The sequence below is a fragment of the Diabrotica virgifera genome, chromosome 6 (assembly GCF_917563875.1).
Source record: "Diabrotica virgifera virgifera chromosome 6, PGI_DIABVI_V3a".
In the NCBI taxonomy this organism is placed as follows: domain Eukaryota; kingdom Metazoa; phylum Arthropoda; class Insecta; order Coleoptera; family Chrysomelidae; genus Diabrotica; species Diabrotica virgifera.
In genome coordinates this window covers 12,469,017-12,485,287 of record NC_065448.1, presented here as the reverse complement: position 1 = coordinate 12,485,287, position 16,271 = coordinate 12,469,017, and the positions used below count along the sequence as shown (strand labels likewise).

The 16,271-nt window shown below is 31.8% G+C and overlaps 1 protein-coding gene across 1 annotated transcript in view; it reads right to left on the bottom strand.

Moving 5' to 3' along the window:
• The window catches only part of LOC114332199 (dynein axonemal heavy chain 7), a 251,128-nt gene that overhangs the window by 80,304 nt on the left and 154,553 nt on the right, over positions 1-16,271 (bottom strand). The window contains exons 40-43 of the mRNA XM_028281947.2: positions 14,501-14,909; positions 10,206-10,431; positions 8,450-8,655; positions 1,028-1,163 (exon numbers count right to left, since the gene is read on the bottom strand). Of these exons, the coding sequence (XP_028137748.2) occupies positions 1,028-1,163; positions 8,450-8,655; positions 10,206-10,431; positions 14,501-14,909 (977 nt within the window). The remainder of the gene's footprint in view (positions 1-1,027; positions 1,164-8,449; positions 8,656-10,205; positions 10,432-14,500; positions 14,910-16,271) is intronic.

The window sequence follows — 16,271 nt, the reverse complement described above, 5'->3', positions numbered from 1 at the left end:
TAATTATTAATATTAAGCAATAATTTTAAAAAATCTTAAAAATGAAAATAATTCACTTTTTTTCGCGGGCCGCAAAAAAATGTCTAAAGGGCCGCATGCGACCCACGAGCCGCACTTTGCCCACCCCTGGTCTAGAGTATGCCAATGAATTAAGTAAAACGTGTTTCTGTACCGTTTCGGACGATATAAAAGTCGGAACGAAAAGCCTAGTTGATTATTATTCTCGGAGCGTTGATCGAAGAATAATAAACAACAAAGAGGTATAAGAGGTGAGTTATCCCGACCATTTCCGTTGTCATTTGGTGTGCTGAACGAATCCGACAATTATTTCTTTTACATATCCTTATACGAGCGGTGATCGTATTTCCCAACATGTCTTTTCCCCTGGCGAGCTGAGCGAGATTTCCTCTCCTTATGCGTCCATTTCATATTAATAAAAGTAATTCCTAATCCACGCGATCGTCAATATCATTCATTCATGAACAAAATATCGTCACATCGACCCGAACCGAAAGCTCAATACGTAGATTATAAATAGATTTTATTAACGAAATTAACGAGTAATTAAGGCTAATTATCTTACCTTTTGTATGTTTTGATTCTAAATAAAAATGTCTTAAAAAGTGAACCTTTTTGTCTTCGACTGATTTTGTTACCTGGAGCAACAAACGCAACGACCACGTTACATACTACATAGAACAGAAGATATTGAACCTGGTACGGACATGTCAGAGTAGATAAAAAACGTTGGATAAACAAAATAACAGTGTGGATCCCGATAGAAAGAAGGACTAGAGACAGACCCTGAAGATCTTTCAGGAATGAATCTTTCATGTGAAAGAAAAGGAGGGAAATAATGGCACTAGGTAGCAACAGACCAATAATTAAAATGGAAGGAAATAACAAGGAGATGCTTACGTTCAGGAGTTGAAAGTCAAGGGTTGTTGAAAGAAGAAGAAGATGCTCTACTACTAATATTATTATAAATCTAGTATTGTGTTTTAACCTGAATTTTAGCCAGAATTACCTGTAAGGATGTAATACTTTTCGCCCAAATCTTTAGCAATCTGCTTCCATCGGTCCTTCTCACCACCTAAGCCACCAATGAGTTCTTCTGCTCTTTGGAGCTTGAGTGTACAAAGGTTTACTTCGTCTGTTAAAGTCTGGAATATGAAAAGTACATACTTTTATAAAAAATGATAAAATACATAAAGAACGAACCTAACATTGTGTATTTGATTTAACTCACACTTTTGTTTCAAAACTGTGATAGTTTTCATTAATGCTTTGATTTTCTGATTAAAGAATATTTATCAAAATAGAAAAATAGTACCAAAAATATTTGAAAGTAAAACTAAAACAAATTTTTGAGATTATTTCATTCATAGGAGATTCTGACCTATACGCTCTGAGCTTCGCTGGTGGCGCTCCTGGCGGATTACTAATTCAACTTTCACCGGTAATTTTTAAATTTATTATTTAATTGTTATCGCTTAATAGTTACAATGCAAAAAATTAATTAAATTGTAATCGATTTTTTTAAGATTTTGCTAATCATTTTGACGTTCTATTGATAAAATATGTATTTCTTACTTCGGATACTTTCACAATTATCGTGTAGATGGCGCTAAGATTAATTTATAATTACATATTACGGAACATTAAAAAAACTTAAATTCAGTATTTAAAATGTAAGTATATTTAAGGTAAAAATATATTATAACACAGCTTTGACCAACTAATATTTTTTATAATTAATGTTTTTACTTTTAATTTTAAATTAATCACTTTGACATTTATGTCAAATTTCCGGTAAACGTTTACAGACTTGCCACTACTGGCGCTCGCGAATTTGTAAATATCCCCTCTACGTACGAGCTCACAGCGTATAGAAAGCTACAGAAATAAAAATTAAACTGATAATTTTTGATAATATCCCGTCGTCAAGTAGGTATATTACGTCAGATGCCATTCGTTGCTACGAAAAAATACATTCAGTGACATTAATGACAATAATTAATGTTTTAAAATTTATAAAAGTCATGACTTTCAACCTTCAAATATTTATAACAACTGTGTGTGTAATTGTACTAATTTGTACTTGCATAAATAAATTACAATAAAATTTTGATTTTGAACAGTTTTATTCATGAAATAATCGCAGCAAATTGCACTCGATCTCTAAAATTATTATCGAATTATTGCCCTCGTGACACTTTGACATAATTTCACTCCACTTTGGGTCGTAAAATTAAAACTGTCAAAGTGTCACTCGGGAAAAGTTCGATAATTTTAGATTGCAATTACTCTTGTGCAGTTACTACTGAGAAGTTGTTAGATACCAACTTTTGAGATAGCCCATATGGATCAACATTTATACACAAGGATTATCCAAAAAGTATTAAAATCGAGAAACGTCCTTAGTATTTAAATAAAATAGGTGACGTCGCTGAACCGTCAACAAGAATTAGTCTAGGCGCCAAATAGAGGTCACCGTGTCATTTTCAATTCTGATGGACAAACTCAACGGTTTCTTATGGATTTTGGGCTGCTGATTACGAATTTCGAGGGGGGATTTCGGGGGGGAAACAATTTAATTGTTTATAAATTGTGTATAAGGCTCTGGCTCATAAACTAAAAGAGACAAAAAAAATGTTTCAAATAAAATTTGTTCCCTAATAAAAAACGAGAAAACAACCGTTTACTAAACTTAAATCCGACAATTAGAACTAAATATATTGTAAAATTAGTGCACAATGCAAATTGCAAATTGCAAAATAAGTATGTTTCGAAGCTTTACCGATCGTAACTCGGCTTCTACTCATGCAAATGAGCCTTGTAAGGTGTCCTTTTAAGGCTTAATTAAGAGGCTTCCAAACAAAGTTTGTTAAATTATTTGATCTTCATTTGTTTTAAAGTTATACCCTTTTGGAGTTATAATTTTCTTAAAAAAATTGTACATTAATTTGTTTATATAGGTTTCAAGCAAACTTGAGCTATAAACATTTATATTTTAATTAACAATAATGATAAAACAACTCAAAAGGAACAATTTGAGCTTACGAAAATGTTCGTAAGTTTATTTTTGGCTAAGATGTCGAAATTTTAATGGCGCGCTATAAGGCGCAAGATTGGCTTACCGTCAAGTAAGTATATATTCTTCGACGCTTTATCGATCGTAACTCGGCTTCTACGCATGAAAATGAGCCAATATGTGATATCCATATAAAAATGGATCGAGTTCTTTTGCAGCATCATCATTGCATATAAAACGAGCATTTATGATGTGGCGGCATACACACCATTGACGGGACTTGATGATGCTGCAAAAGAACTAGATCCACTTTATATGGATATCATATAGATAATTAGACTCTGAAGCCTCAAAAAGTTTTAGTTTTACTGCCTACAAGAACAGACTTGTACCACCATGTAACTGTTAAAATTTCGCTAAGAACTTATGCAGATGTAAAAAAGCTGATATTCCCTGTATATCTCTATGCAGATTTGCAGATGCATGAAAAAAATGTTTGTAAGAATAGTATTAATAAATAATATCAACTTACTTTTTAGTTATACTTCTGAAATATTAGTTTTTAATGTTTTTTTCTCATTTAGTGCAAAAAATAGAAGACAATGTAAATAGAATGAAAGGTGATACGAAGTACAGTATGATGATTTAATTAATAGAATTATATGATAAAATTTTATTAGGATCTTTAAAAATGAAAAATGAAGATAACGTATGTATACATAGAAATTATAATTTGCATCGAGAAGTTAGCGCGTGAACCTTTACGCGGTTAGCCGATCTTGCGCCTCATAGGGCGCGCCATTAAAATATTGACATCTTGGCAAAAAATAAACTTATGAACAATTTCATAACCTCAAAGTGTTCCTTTTGAGTTTTTCTATCATTATTGTTCATTAAAGTATAAATGTTTATAGCTCAAATTTGCTTGAAACCCTTATAAACAAATGAATGTACAATATTTTTAAGAAAATTGTAACTTCAAACGGGTATAACTTTAAAACAAATGTAGATCAAGTAATTTAACAAACTTTCTTTGGAAGCCTGTTAATTAAGCTTTAAAACGACACCTTCTAAGACTTATTTACATGCGTAGAAGCCGAGTTACGATCGATAAAGCTTCGAAAAATACTTATTTTGCAATTTGCAATTTGTATTGTGCACTAATTTTACAATATCTTGAGTTCTAATTGTTAGATTTAAGTTTAGTAAACGGGTTTTTTCTTCGTTTTTTATTAAGGAACAAGTTTTATTTAAAACATTTTTTTTATCCCTTTTAGTTTATGAGCCAGAGCCTTATAAACAATTTATAAACAATTAAATTGTTTATAACAATTTTTTGACCACTCGGATCGAAATCCCCCCTCGAAATTCGTAATCAGCAGCCAAAAATCCATAAGAAACCGTTGAGTTTGTCCATCAGAATTGAATATGACACGGTGACCCCTCTGGCGCCTAGACTAAATAGAGAGTTACTTAAAATTATTAAATTTAGGAAGATATCTCAGTTGGGGCATATATTGAGAGAACATATATTGTTATATTTCTATTTGATTTAAAAATTAAAATTTGATAATTATAAACAAAATTCACTTTAATATAAAATATTTTTAATTTTCTCAACCTCGGGCATATAAATTTAGAACAACCTGTATACAACAAATTGTTATATTTAATTTTAAGAAGTGATTAGAATAAGCGTACGAAACTCGGAACAATGTGCTTAGATAAACAAAGTGAATGACGCGTACCATTATCGTTCTTCTCGGAAGGTCGATCATTAGCCTATGCTAAATAAAACTCAGTGAAATAGATGATAGTTCATTATCGTTTTTCGCGGAAGGTTTCGATCATTAGCCTATGCTAAATAAGACTCATTTGAAAGAGAGAATAGGTCATTAAAATTTGTAAATAGTTAGAAAGTATTTTAGAATGGGAATTAAATATTTTCTTTTGAAATCCATTAAGCATATTTAGAAAGATTAAAAATTGGTTTTGAGGAATATTACGAATGAGAGTTGGTGGTGGAAGATTGATTTGTGAATCTGGAAGGGATATTTAGAAAGTAGGGGAATGGATGACAAAGTGAGATCAGAATGTTTTGAGCTGTCGAGAAGTGAAGTCGAGTAGTAGACGGTAGTGTACGGAGAGTGAGAAAGCCGATGTAGTTCCGTGAGTGTGGAGTATCTATCGTGGAACGAGAAGTAGGCCAGGTCGAGAGTAAAAGAACCTCCTTGAGCCAAGAGTGTCCCGGTAGCTGATAGCAGTTTCGAGAAAGGTAGAACACAGCATCACGACAGACGCAGGAACGAGAGCTATACGAGCTAGTTTTTCAAAGGAGAACATTACTGGAAGCCAGGACGAGGTTTGATCGCAGCCAAGGATAGCAGGAAACGGGTCTTGTGTGAGGACATTTTCAGTTCACCAGGAAAAGGTCAGTCTCATTTGTTTGGACATGAATGTATGGGTTTTTCGTATTAAATTCCACATAAAAAATTGAATAACATAATCAATAATATCAGAAAAGCTTCATCAAACTTAAATAGAGTTGTTCCTAATAACTCCTAATAGTTAAATGTTAATAAAAACTTTCAATTGAAAACCAAAAGGAAATAAGATTCCCATTTGTAAATGTTATGTTTAAGAATAATAAGAAATAGCAAATATTAAGCATTGATTGCCTTTTAAATAAAATAAAAAATATTTTGATTATAATTGTAACCCATATGTGTATTTTTTTTACTCTTTTCTTTTCTATCCCGATTAGGAACCATTAAGAAATATTTAGAAGCCACGAAAGTAAGTAATTAATTTATAATTCGCCCTGAGATTGAAAACATATTGATATGTGATCTGGTTAATTAATTAGATTAGTATTAATACATTGATTGAATTAAGTGACATATAAGAATATTATCTCATATCAATAATCAAGATCACATCAATATATATAGGTATAAGATACATCAGCTGGTCTTCAAGGGAAAATAAGATAGTCGAAGATTGGTCATGTGTAGGTAGAAAGCAAGCTTCTTGGCTGACAAACATTGAAGGTTGAATCAAAATACGAAAAGCAAGTAAACTTTTCCAAATATCAGATGATCGTCAGGTCTTGGTCAAGGTAAACTACAAATTCGAATAATAGACCAGTAAGGATTTGTGAAAAAACGTCTATTTTTGGATGTGAGAATTGGCATTCGGATTTTTGCAGATACAGTTAGGTGACAACTTCAACAATAATAATTGACTTATGCTCCTTCTCAAATATACCCGGAACATTAATAAAAAAATTAAAATATTTAAAAATTTCGAAAAACGTCGAATTTTTTCTGTTTTCTTTGCTTATAACCAGGGGCGTCATTTGGGCATCCAGGGGGGGGGCATTTGCCCCCCCCTGGCCCTAAAAAATGACTGAAATTTACAAAAAATACATCAATATTCATCATAACATCATATATAATGTATTGTATATATGTGCTTGCCCCCCCCAAACAAAATTTCAAATGACGCTCCTGCTTATAACTTTAAAACGATTCGTTTTGGAACAAAGTCGTAAAGAAATAAAATAAAGATAATTGAATTTTGTATGATATACGGCTGGTGAAAAATGTCTTAACGTATTACCTTTTCTGCAATATAGCAATAAATACAAAATAAGGGGGCAAAATACTCCTGTTGTTATTCAATGTTTTAAACCACTTTGGTTGCACTTAGAACCTTAGTAATTCGCTTAGGAAATTCTTTGTAACATACTTAAACCGTGTACTAAATTTCATTAAAATCGACTAATAAATTTTGCATAATAAATTTGCAATCTAAATGTTTTTAAAAAAGTTCAAATTTTTTAAAATCTTTCTGAACAAAAAGTAGACCATATGGAAGTTGGCTAATTTTTTTACATATAAAGAGGTGCTCTACCTATCTAATACACTTTACAGAATTCAAATCGGATTATTTAATGGGCCTCAGCAATGTTTTAAACTTATAAACAATTTTATGGCTTATAAACAAATAGCTTTGTTTAAAAATAAAAAAATTAATTTTTAGCAATGCAAATAATTAAAACCGCTTAAACTTTCAAATGCTGGCAGCAGAATTGCTATTTTATTTTTTAATCAAAATTATTCGCGTTCAAAAATTACAATTTTTCGATTTTTTGAAAGTTCCACTGCTTTTATCTCGAAAACTATGCATCCTACGAAAAAACTTGTAAGAACATTTTTTGCTTAGAATCACCCAAGAAATACAAAAAAATGTTTTATTTTGAGAAAAATCGATGTTATGTAATTCCTCAAGTTCTTTGTTTATAATTATCTTATCGACATCCGGATCAACTGTTACCCAAAAAAATCATGTTCTACGGGTCAAAAAATACATAAAAATCTTGGGTAAGTCCATCTAAATAAAGGAGCCCGTAGCACCACCTCCTGGCCACAGCACTAATTTTTTTATAAGCCAAAAAATTGTTTATAACTTTAAAACAATTTTGATGCTGCTTAAATAATGTTGTTCTGAAGCTATTTCCTTGTGGCATTTTTATGATTAATTATTTATATGGGAAATAAGCCACAATTAAAATGAAAAAAATAATTTTATTAACGTTTCGACGCCCAAATCGGGTGCCGTTGTCAAAATACAAAATATTACTAAAATAAACTAAATAATAATAAATAAAAAAAACTAAAAACATTGCTGAGGCTGCTTAAATAATCCGATTTCAATTCTGTAAAGTGAATTAGATAGGTAGAGTGCTTCTTTATATGTAAAAAAATTGACAAATCTTTGTATGTTCTAGTTTTTGTTGTGCAAGTTTTTAAATTTAAAATTTTTTAATTATTTAAAAAAATGTTAGATTAAAAAATTATTATTCAAAATCTAGTAAGTCAATTTTAATGAAATTTGGTGTACGGTTTTAGCACATTATAAAAGTTTTCTAAGCGAATTAGGAAGGTTCCAAGTGTATCCTAAGTGATGGAAAATCATTGAATAACGACAGGCTTGTTTTGCCCCCTTATTTTATATTTATTGCTATTTTGCAGCAAGGGTGATAAACTAAGACATTTTGAACGAATCGTATCTGATAGAAAATTTAATTATCTTTGATTTATTCCTATTCGACTTTTTTCGAAAATGAATCGTTTTAAAGTTATAAGCAAAAAAAGTAGAAAAAAAAACTAAGTTTTTTGAAATTTTTAAATATTTTATTTTTTTTATTAATGTTCCGGGCATATTTGAGAAGGAGCATAAATCAATTATTATTAACGAAGTTATCACCTAACTTTATCCGCAAAAATCTGAATGCCACCTCTCACATCCACCTAAAAACAGATCCTTACTGGTCTATAATTCTGATGTGGCACAACAGCAAGAGAAAAAGGAGGTATGTCATTAGAGGAGGGTGTATTGCTTATACTCTACCTGAAACTTTTTCTTCTCAATCTCCAGTTGGGCCTCCAGTTTTGCTACTCGTTCCTTAGCTTCTCGCAGTTGCGCCCTTTTCAGTTCCAAATCAGCCATTGCTTTTGCCAAATGTCCTTCTGCAATCGCTAATGCAGCTTTCTTGGGCGCTACGACTTTGGCCACTTTATCGTATTTCGAGATCGCTATGACCCATTTGCACAAACCTAAATCAACAAAAATATACAGGGTGTCACAAAAGTAGCGGAACGGTCGAATATTTCGCGAAATGAACATCGTATCGAAAAACTGAAAAATACGTGTTAAATGATTTTCAGAAATCTATCGAATTACAGCAAACTCCACCCCTCACTCCACTCCCTGGAAGTGGGGTGGGGGTAACTTTAAAATCTTAAATGAAAGCTCCCAATTTTATTGCAGATTTGAATTTCTTACGTAAAAGTAAGCAGATTTTATTGAAGACATTTTTTTGAATTGTGCATAGATGGCGCTATGCAGGATATATAGGTAAATTATTGAATCAGCCTAATATCTCGAGAAATACCTGCACTTCAAAATGAAAACCCCAAAAACACTTGTTTAATATTTTTAAAAAACCTTACTAATAACACCAAACATGACCCTCCACCCCAACACCTGAGGGGTAACTTTAAAATCTTAAATAGGAACCCCCATTTTCGATTGTAGATTTCAATACCTCATAAAAAAGTAAGCAACATTTATTCGAGACATCTTTTAGATGTGTTGAGAGATGGCTCTAATAAATCTTATTTTGCCATTTACAGCGCCATCTATCAACAATTCTAAAATATGTCCCGAATAAGTAATAAATATTTCTTATTTTTTCATGAGGAATCCAAATCTCCAATAAAAAGGAGGGAAGGGAGTTCCTATTAAGGTTTTTAAAGTTACCCCTACCCCACCTCCATGGGATGGAGTGGGATGATCGTGTTTGGTGTTATTCGATAGGTTTTTGAAAAACATTAAACAAGTATTTTTAGTTTTTCATTTGGAAGTGTATTTCTTGAGATATTTGGCCGTTTCTATAATTTAGGGCCGGTTGTTCGAACGCTAATCAAAAATGGAATCAACTGATGATTATCAAATATTTAATTACTGTCACCAACTGTCAATGTCAACTTTGTTCGGGTTGCTGAAAACATAATTGATTACAATTATGAGATTTATTAATCAATTATGTTAATAATTGTTATGTTAATTTTTAATTAATTAATCAATCAATTATATTAATTACCATAATGATAATTAACATAATTGATTACAATCACTAATTGACGTACAAATGAGGGGTGTTGTTATTTGGTGGTTGTTAAGGGGACTTAATTATAATCAACTTCTTGATTAGCGTTCGAACAACCGGCCATTAGTGTATTAGGATAAATAAATCGTTTTTTCAGATTATAGCGCTTACTATCCACAATTCGAAAAATGGTCTCGAATAAAAGTTACTTATTTTTGTGTAAGAAATCTAAATCTGCAATAAAAATGGGGATTCCTATTTAAGATTTTAAAGTTGCCCCCACCACTCCACCAGCAGGTGGAGTAAGGAGCCGTGTTTGGTATCATTCGATAGATTTTTGAAAAATATTGAACAGGTATTTTTCAGTTTTTCGATTGGATGTTCATTTCTCGAAATATTCGATCGTCCCCCTACTTTTGGGACATAAATTTTATGCTAAATTGAAAGAATAATCCTCTCAAAACCTATTTTATGTTTATTAAGTCTGAAAATAACCTTCTGCTGCAGTCGAAGCGGTCTTAATCTTGTCAGGATCGAAATTTTCGTCGTTCAATATTTGATGGCGAAGTTTGTCCATTATTCTTTGAGGAATGTTATCTTTGTCATACAAAATGAGGCTTTCGAGAAATTTGATGTCGCTCAAAACTTTTAACGAAGGTCCCCAGTAGTCGTCGACTTGTCCGATGCCGCTGGGGGCTGGAACTCTTTGGGGCTTCACGTCCTGGAATTAGGAAAAGGTAATCAATAATCGCTGTGCGATATAGTACATTCGAATATGAATTACTTATCGATGTTAATTAAAAAATCAATCTGTTATTTATTAGAGTTCAGTAGGTATACCTACACAAAAATATTTTATGTCATACAATATTGTGTTATACTTCGTTACCAATTAGGTACATATTATGGTCCAAGTCAAACAATAGGTAACTTGCATAAAATTTTAAATTCGAAAATAATGCAATAAATCACAACAGAACATAATTTAATATATAGTATGTCACTGTAAGTTGTATCCATATGGAAAAAATTTTTATTATTAATTTTACGAAAAAAGTTATTTTTTATAAAAAGTTTTGCATGGTCCAAAACCATCAGATATCATATTTTATGAATGTTATCCGAGGTATGTCAAAAAGTTTGAGTTTCACTCAAGAGTAAAGTAGCTTTATTTTTCACAATAATGAAAATTGCTATTATAAAAAGTTATTTGGAATTAAAAACTATATTCTAATATGCAATTATATCGTTCTAATTGACAAAAAAAATTGAAAAATTATGGATAACTAACATTATTTTCAGTTATTTCAATTCTGATAACTCGTTTATTATTAATAAAAAAAAAGTGATTCGTAATAACAAGTTCTGGATGGTCTAAAACCTAAAATACAAAAATCTTATATCAAATTTTATCAATTTTATACGAGGTAGGTATGTCAAAAAAGATAAATTTAGATAAAAAGTAAAGTAAATTTATAGTTCAGAATATTTTAATTAGAAGGATGTAATTACATACTGAAACATAGTTTTAATTCTTAATAATTTTTCGTAATATCAATTTTCGATATTGAAAAAATAAACGTATTTTACTCTTGAGCAAAATTTATATATTTTAACATACCTCGTATAAAATTGATAATAGTTGACATAATACGGGCAGAACTTTTTATTAAGAATCACTTTTTTTTCGTAAAATTAGTAATAAAAGATTTTATCAGAATTGAAATAACTGAAAATATTGTTAGTTATCCGTAATTTTTCAAAAAAAAAGTTAATTGGTAATTAAAAGGTAATTGTATATTAGAATATAGTTTTTAATTCCAAACAACTTTTCATAATACCAATTTTCAATATTGTGAAAAATAAAGCTACTTTACTCTTGAGTGAAATTCAAACTTTTTGACATACTTGGGATAACATTCATAAAATGTGATATCTGATGGTTGAATCTTGGGTTTTGGACCATGCAGAACCTTTCATAAAGAATAACTTTTTTTCGTAAAATTAGTGATAAAAGAGTTATCGGAATTGAAGTAACTGAAAATAATGTTAGTTATCCATAATTTTTCAATTTTTTTTTTCAATTACGATGTAATTGCATACTAGAATATAGTTTTTAATTCCAAACAACTTTTCATAATACCAATTTTCAATATTGTGAAAAATAAAGCTACTTGAGGGAAATTCAAACTTTTGACATACCTCGTATAATATTCAAAAAAATTTATATTTGATTATTAAATCCTAGGTTTTGGACCATGCAGAGCTTTTTATGAAGAATAACTTTTTTTCGTAAAACTAATAACAAAAAAGTTTTCCATATGGATACAACTTACAGGGACATACTGTATATCAAAGAAAAAAAAGTTGTTTTGTCCTTCGTTTGGCCCCTAAAGACGATTAACATCGAGAGAACATTCAAATTATAGCGGCCAGCCCAAAACGAGCCCTTATTGGTCGTGACGTCATTACATTATAATATTTGAAGTCCTTGCCATTAATTCATTAGGTTTGGCATTCATTTGACACTCAGTTTTAAAAATATTTTGATAATTGCTATTTCTGGGCCCAGAGCACGCCAAATAGAATTCTATTTTGGTGACGTCACAAAATAGAATTTCATAATGGGAGAATCGACGGTTGCTAGGCAACGTGACTCACTAAAATAGAATTCTATTTGGCGTGCTCCCGCACCAGAGCCGAGAGCATGCCAAATAGAATTCTATTTTGCTGACGTCACAAAATAGAATTTCATAATGGGAGAATCGACGGTTGCTAGGCAACGTGACTCACTAAAATAGAATTCTATTTGGCGTGCTCCCGCACCTGACTAATATTTGAGTGTTTTATACTGGTATATTATTATTACAATGACATACGATAAATGTCATTATAAAATATAATGCTGTGAAGTCACAAGTGTTAGCGCGCTTTTTGGGTCGTTTGAAACGGTTTAACCCTTATCGGGCAAGGTGGGTCCAACAGGCCCGAGACACCAATTCTTTTATCATAAACTGATCAAAAAATTTTTATTGAATTTTATGGATTACTGAATTTGTTTAGAAGTATGTTTTCTTCAACATGGTCATTGGAGTTATTCAAAATATTCATTATCATTTTTGAAATTATTGCGTCGAAAGAATTTTGTCACGTAAAGGGGCAACACGGGTCCGTCGGACCCTATTTGTATTTATACCTAAAGTCTAAATCTTTGTTACAGAAGTTAAACTGGCAGTCAGGTATTGTTTTTGAGGATTATCTAAACAACTTTTATGATTCCGGAAATCCAATAATAAAGTTTAAACGTGTAACAAACAATGTAACCATCGCTTTGATGTGAACATCAAAGAGATGCTTACAATAGGTGTAATATCTATTCTAAATGAATTTTAAAAACTGATAATCATTGTTGGAATGCAATAATATTGTTAGGTAGGTACCTATACATATTTTGAAATAAATAATGCACCTTCTATCAGTCGTTTGATATCGATGTTAGTGTCGACAACTAAGCTCCTAAAAATAAATAAATGACAAATAAATCAACGAAAATAAATGACTAATCTATGGTTTTTTTATTTTTATTGTTTTTTAACGTAATACTTAATAATAATTTTATTTGTCATATCAATTTGCTATTTTAGTTGGGAATAAGCTAATCTTGTGGCTTAGTCCCAACTAAAATAGTAAATTGATATGACAAAGTATTAATTTGTAAAAGTAAAATAATAATATTCTTCTGACTTATGCGTTTTATTCATTTTGTAAAGATTGTTTTTGTCGGTACTTTATACATAAGCTGCTAATTACCATAATCTTTTCTCAGAAGGGTTTTCACACAATAATGAAAGGCAACAACACCGTAATCTTTTTCCAGGGTATGCGTAAACATCAACCCCTCTTTTCAAATAAAATTGCCAGGTAGATTTACAAAAGTTTTTATTTATTTATTAATTAAGCCTTTATTTGGCTCCAAATCTTTATTACTTGTGAATAAATATTTTTTCTACAAACGTTTTCTTGCATTTCATTATTTTGTGCAAATCCTTCAGGTAGATCGCACCCTCCAGGTAGACCGCGTACTATAGTAGCACCTTCTTTAAACGCTTTTCTTTAGTTCAATAGTTTGCGTCAAATCTTTAGACGTTAATTTGACTGCCTTTTCTCCAATGCAAATTAATGATAATTTGCAGACGTATATGCATTCGCGGGAACAATACACGAATTGTCAATAAAAAAAATTGTATGTTTATTAATTGTTTAAATAAAAAAAAACGATTTTAATGGAAAATGCTTAAATTCTCTTGTTTTTTACAATGTAAAAAACTTGAAACGTTTACGGATTGTAGCTAATGATATAAACTATACATAATTTCACTTTTTACGTTAATTGTTTACGTTATGCTTCATAAATAAACAATAAAGTTTAAAATTTTGAAATATCATAATATATTTGTTTGTTTCATCTATACAATTTAAATTTAACTTTAATAAAAAATCAAAAAAGAATATTGGAAATATATGGGTAAATATGAATAGTATATTCAAGAACAGTGGTGGGCTTAACTGACCTGAGTTGCCCGGTTACGTAAGTAAAATGTGTTGCCCGAATAAGGGTTAAATACACCATTCACGCAAGAAGAAGCTGAAGGAAATTTTACTGTGAAACAGGTAACAAATAAAAAACAGAAAAACCTTTGAAACTCGATTAACTTGAAACATGGCGTAATCAAACTTTTCGATCTGCCTGACCGCAGCGGTTTTAGATATTTCTGTTGACTTGTACCAACCTTTAATATACAAACAGCTTCCATCACCAACTTAATCCCTTTCGGAGGATTCTTCATCGTTTTAACAACACTAATATCAGCCGGCGTTAGAGTGTTCAAAGCTGCCAACGCTGCATTCAATATCGGCATTGCCTCAGCCAAATTTGCATCACAATCGTCTTTAATAGCTTGAGACTCTTTGGCCTGCTCGTTGGCCACAGCTTCGTCCTCTTGAATGTGATGCTCGACCACCGCAGCTTCGTGCGACTCGGCTTCAACTGTTTTCATCGTTTCTTCTACGTTGTGTTGGGCTACGACTAACTGAGGTTGTAAGGCTTCGAGGGCTGCTTGCATTACTGCTACTTCGGCACCGGCTGCTTCTAGTTTTTCTAAGCCTACTTCGTAGCGGTGTTTTCCTTGTAGAACTTCCCTAGGATAATCGATTTAAAGATTAGTATTAAAGAAACGTTATTTTTAATTTAATTAGCAAAAGAAACAAAGGAAGGGTACACCCCATTAAGATAGGCAAAATATCCTCACTCCAAGATTCCATTTTTTACAGAAAATATTAGCCCATTAAAAGTTTATTTATGTTTTAAAGATATATCTACGAATTTTGCACTCTAGGATGTACCAAAAAATAGAAGAACAGCTTGGTGATACACAGTTTGGATTCCGCAGTAACCTTGGGACCAGAGAGGCACTGTTTAGTATTCAGGTTATGGTACAGAGATGCAGAGATGTCGGACATCCGGTTTATATGTGTTTCATTGACTGTGAGAAGGCCTTTGATCGAGTAAAATATACTGAAATGATTGCCATTCTTCAGATAGTGGGTATTGATGATAAAGACCGACGCATTATCAAAAATCTTTACTGGCATCAACGTGCAAACGTCAGGATTGGCCAGCACACATCTGAAGAACTTCAAATACGAAGAGGAGTAAGGCAGGGCTGCATGTTGTCCCCACTAATATTTAACATCTATTCTGAGTTTGTTTTCAATAAAGCAGTGGATAATTCTCAATGTGGTATCAAAATGAATGGGTATCAATATTAATAATTTGAGATACGCGGATGACACGTAATATGGACTCAAGCTGAACAGCGCAAAGACCAAGGTGATGGTTGTCAGTAAGACGCCAATACAACCGGAAGTAGTAACAGCTTATGGTGAATAATTAGAGAGAACTAACAGTATCACCTACCTTGGTTGAAATCTTAATGAGAACTGGGACATGAGTAAAGAAATTAGAATACGTATAGAGAAGGCCAGAGCTGCATTCTTTAAGATAAAGAAACTTTTATGTGGAAACAACAGTACTTTGAATCTTAAAATTAGATTAGTGAGATGCTATGTGTTCTCTACTCATTTGCACGGTGTCGAAGGTTGGATTTTAACAGATACTCTTCTCAAGAAATTGAAAGCCTTTGAAATCTGGGTATACCGAAGAATCCTACGAATAAGTTGGGTGGATAGAGTTCGTAACGAAGTTGTTTGGCATCGGATGGGAAAAGTCACTGAAGTCGTCAGAACAGTTAAAAATCGACAACTTTAATATTTTGGCCATGTTATGCGACACCCAGAGAGATATAATATACTCCATTTAATATTACAAGGCAAGGTACACGGAAGAAGAGGGCCAGGTCGAAGAAGAACGTCATGGCTTAAAAACCTGAGAGAATGGTTTAACAGAACTGTCAACAAAATTAACATAGCCAATTTGATAGCCAACGCTCGATAATCGAGCACGGCACATGAAGAAGAATAAGAAAAGTTATTTCTTAGAAA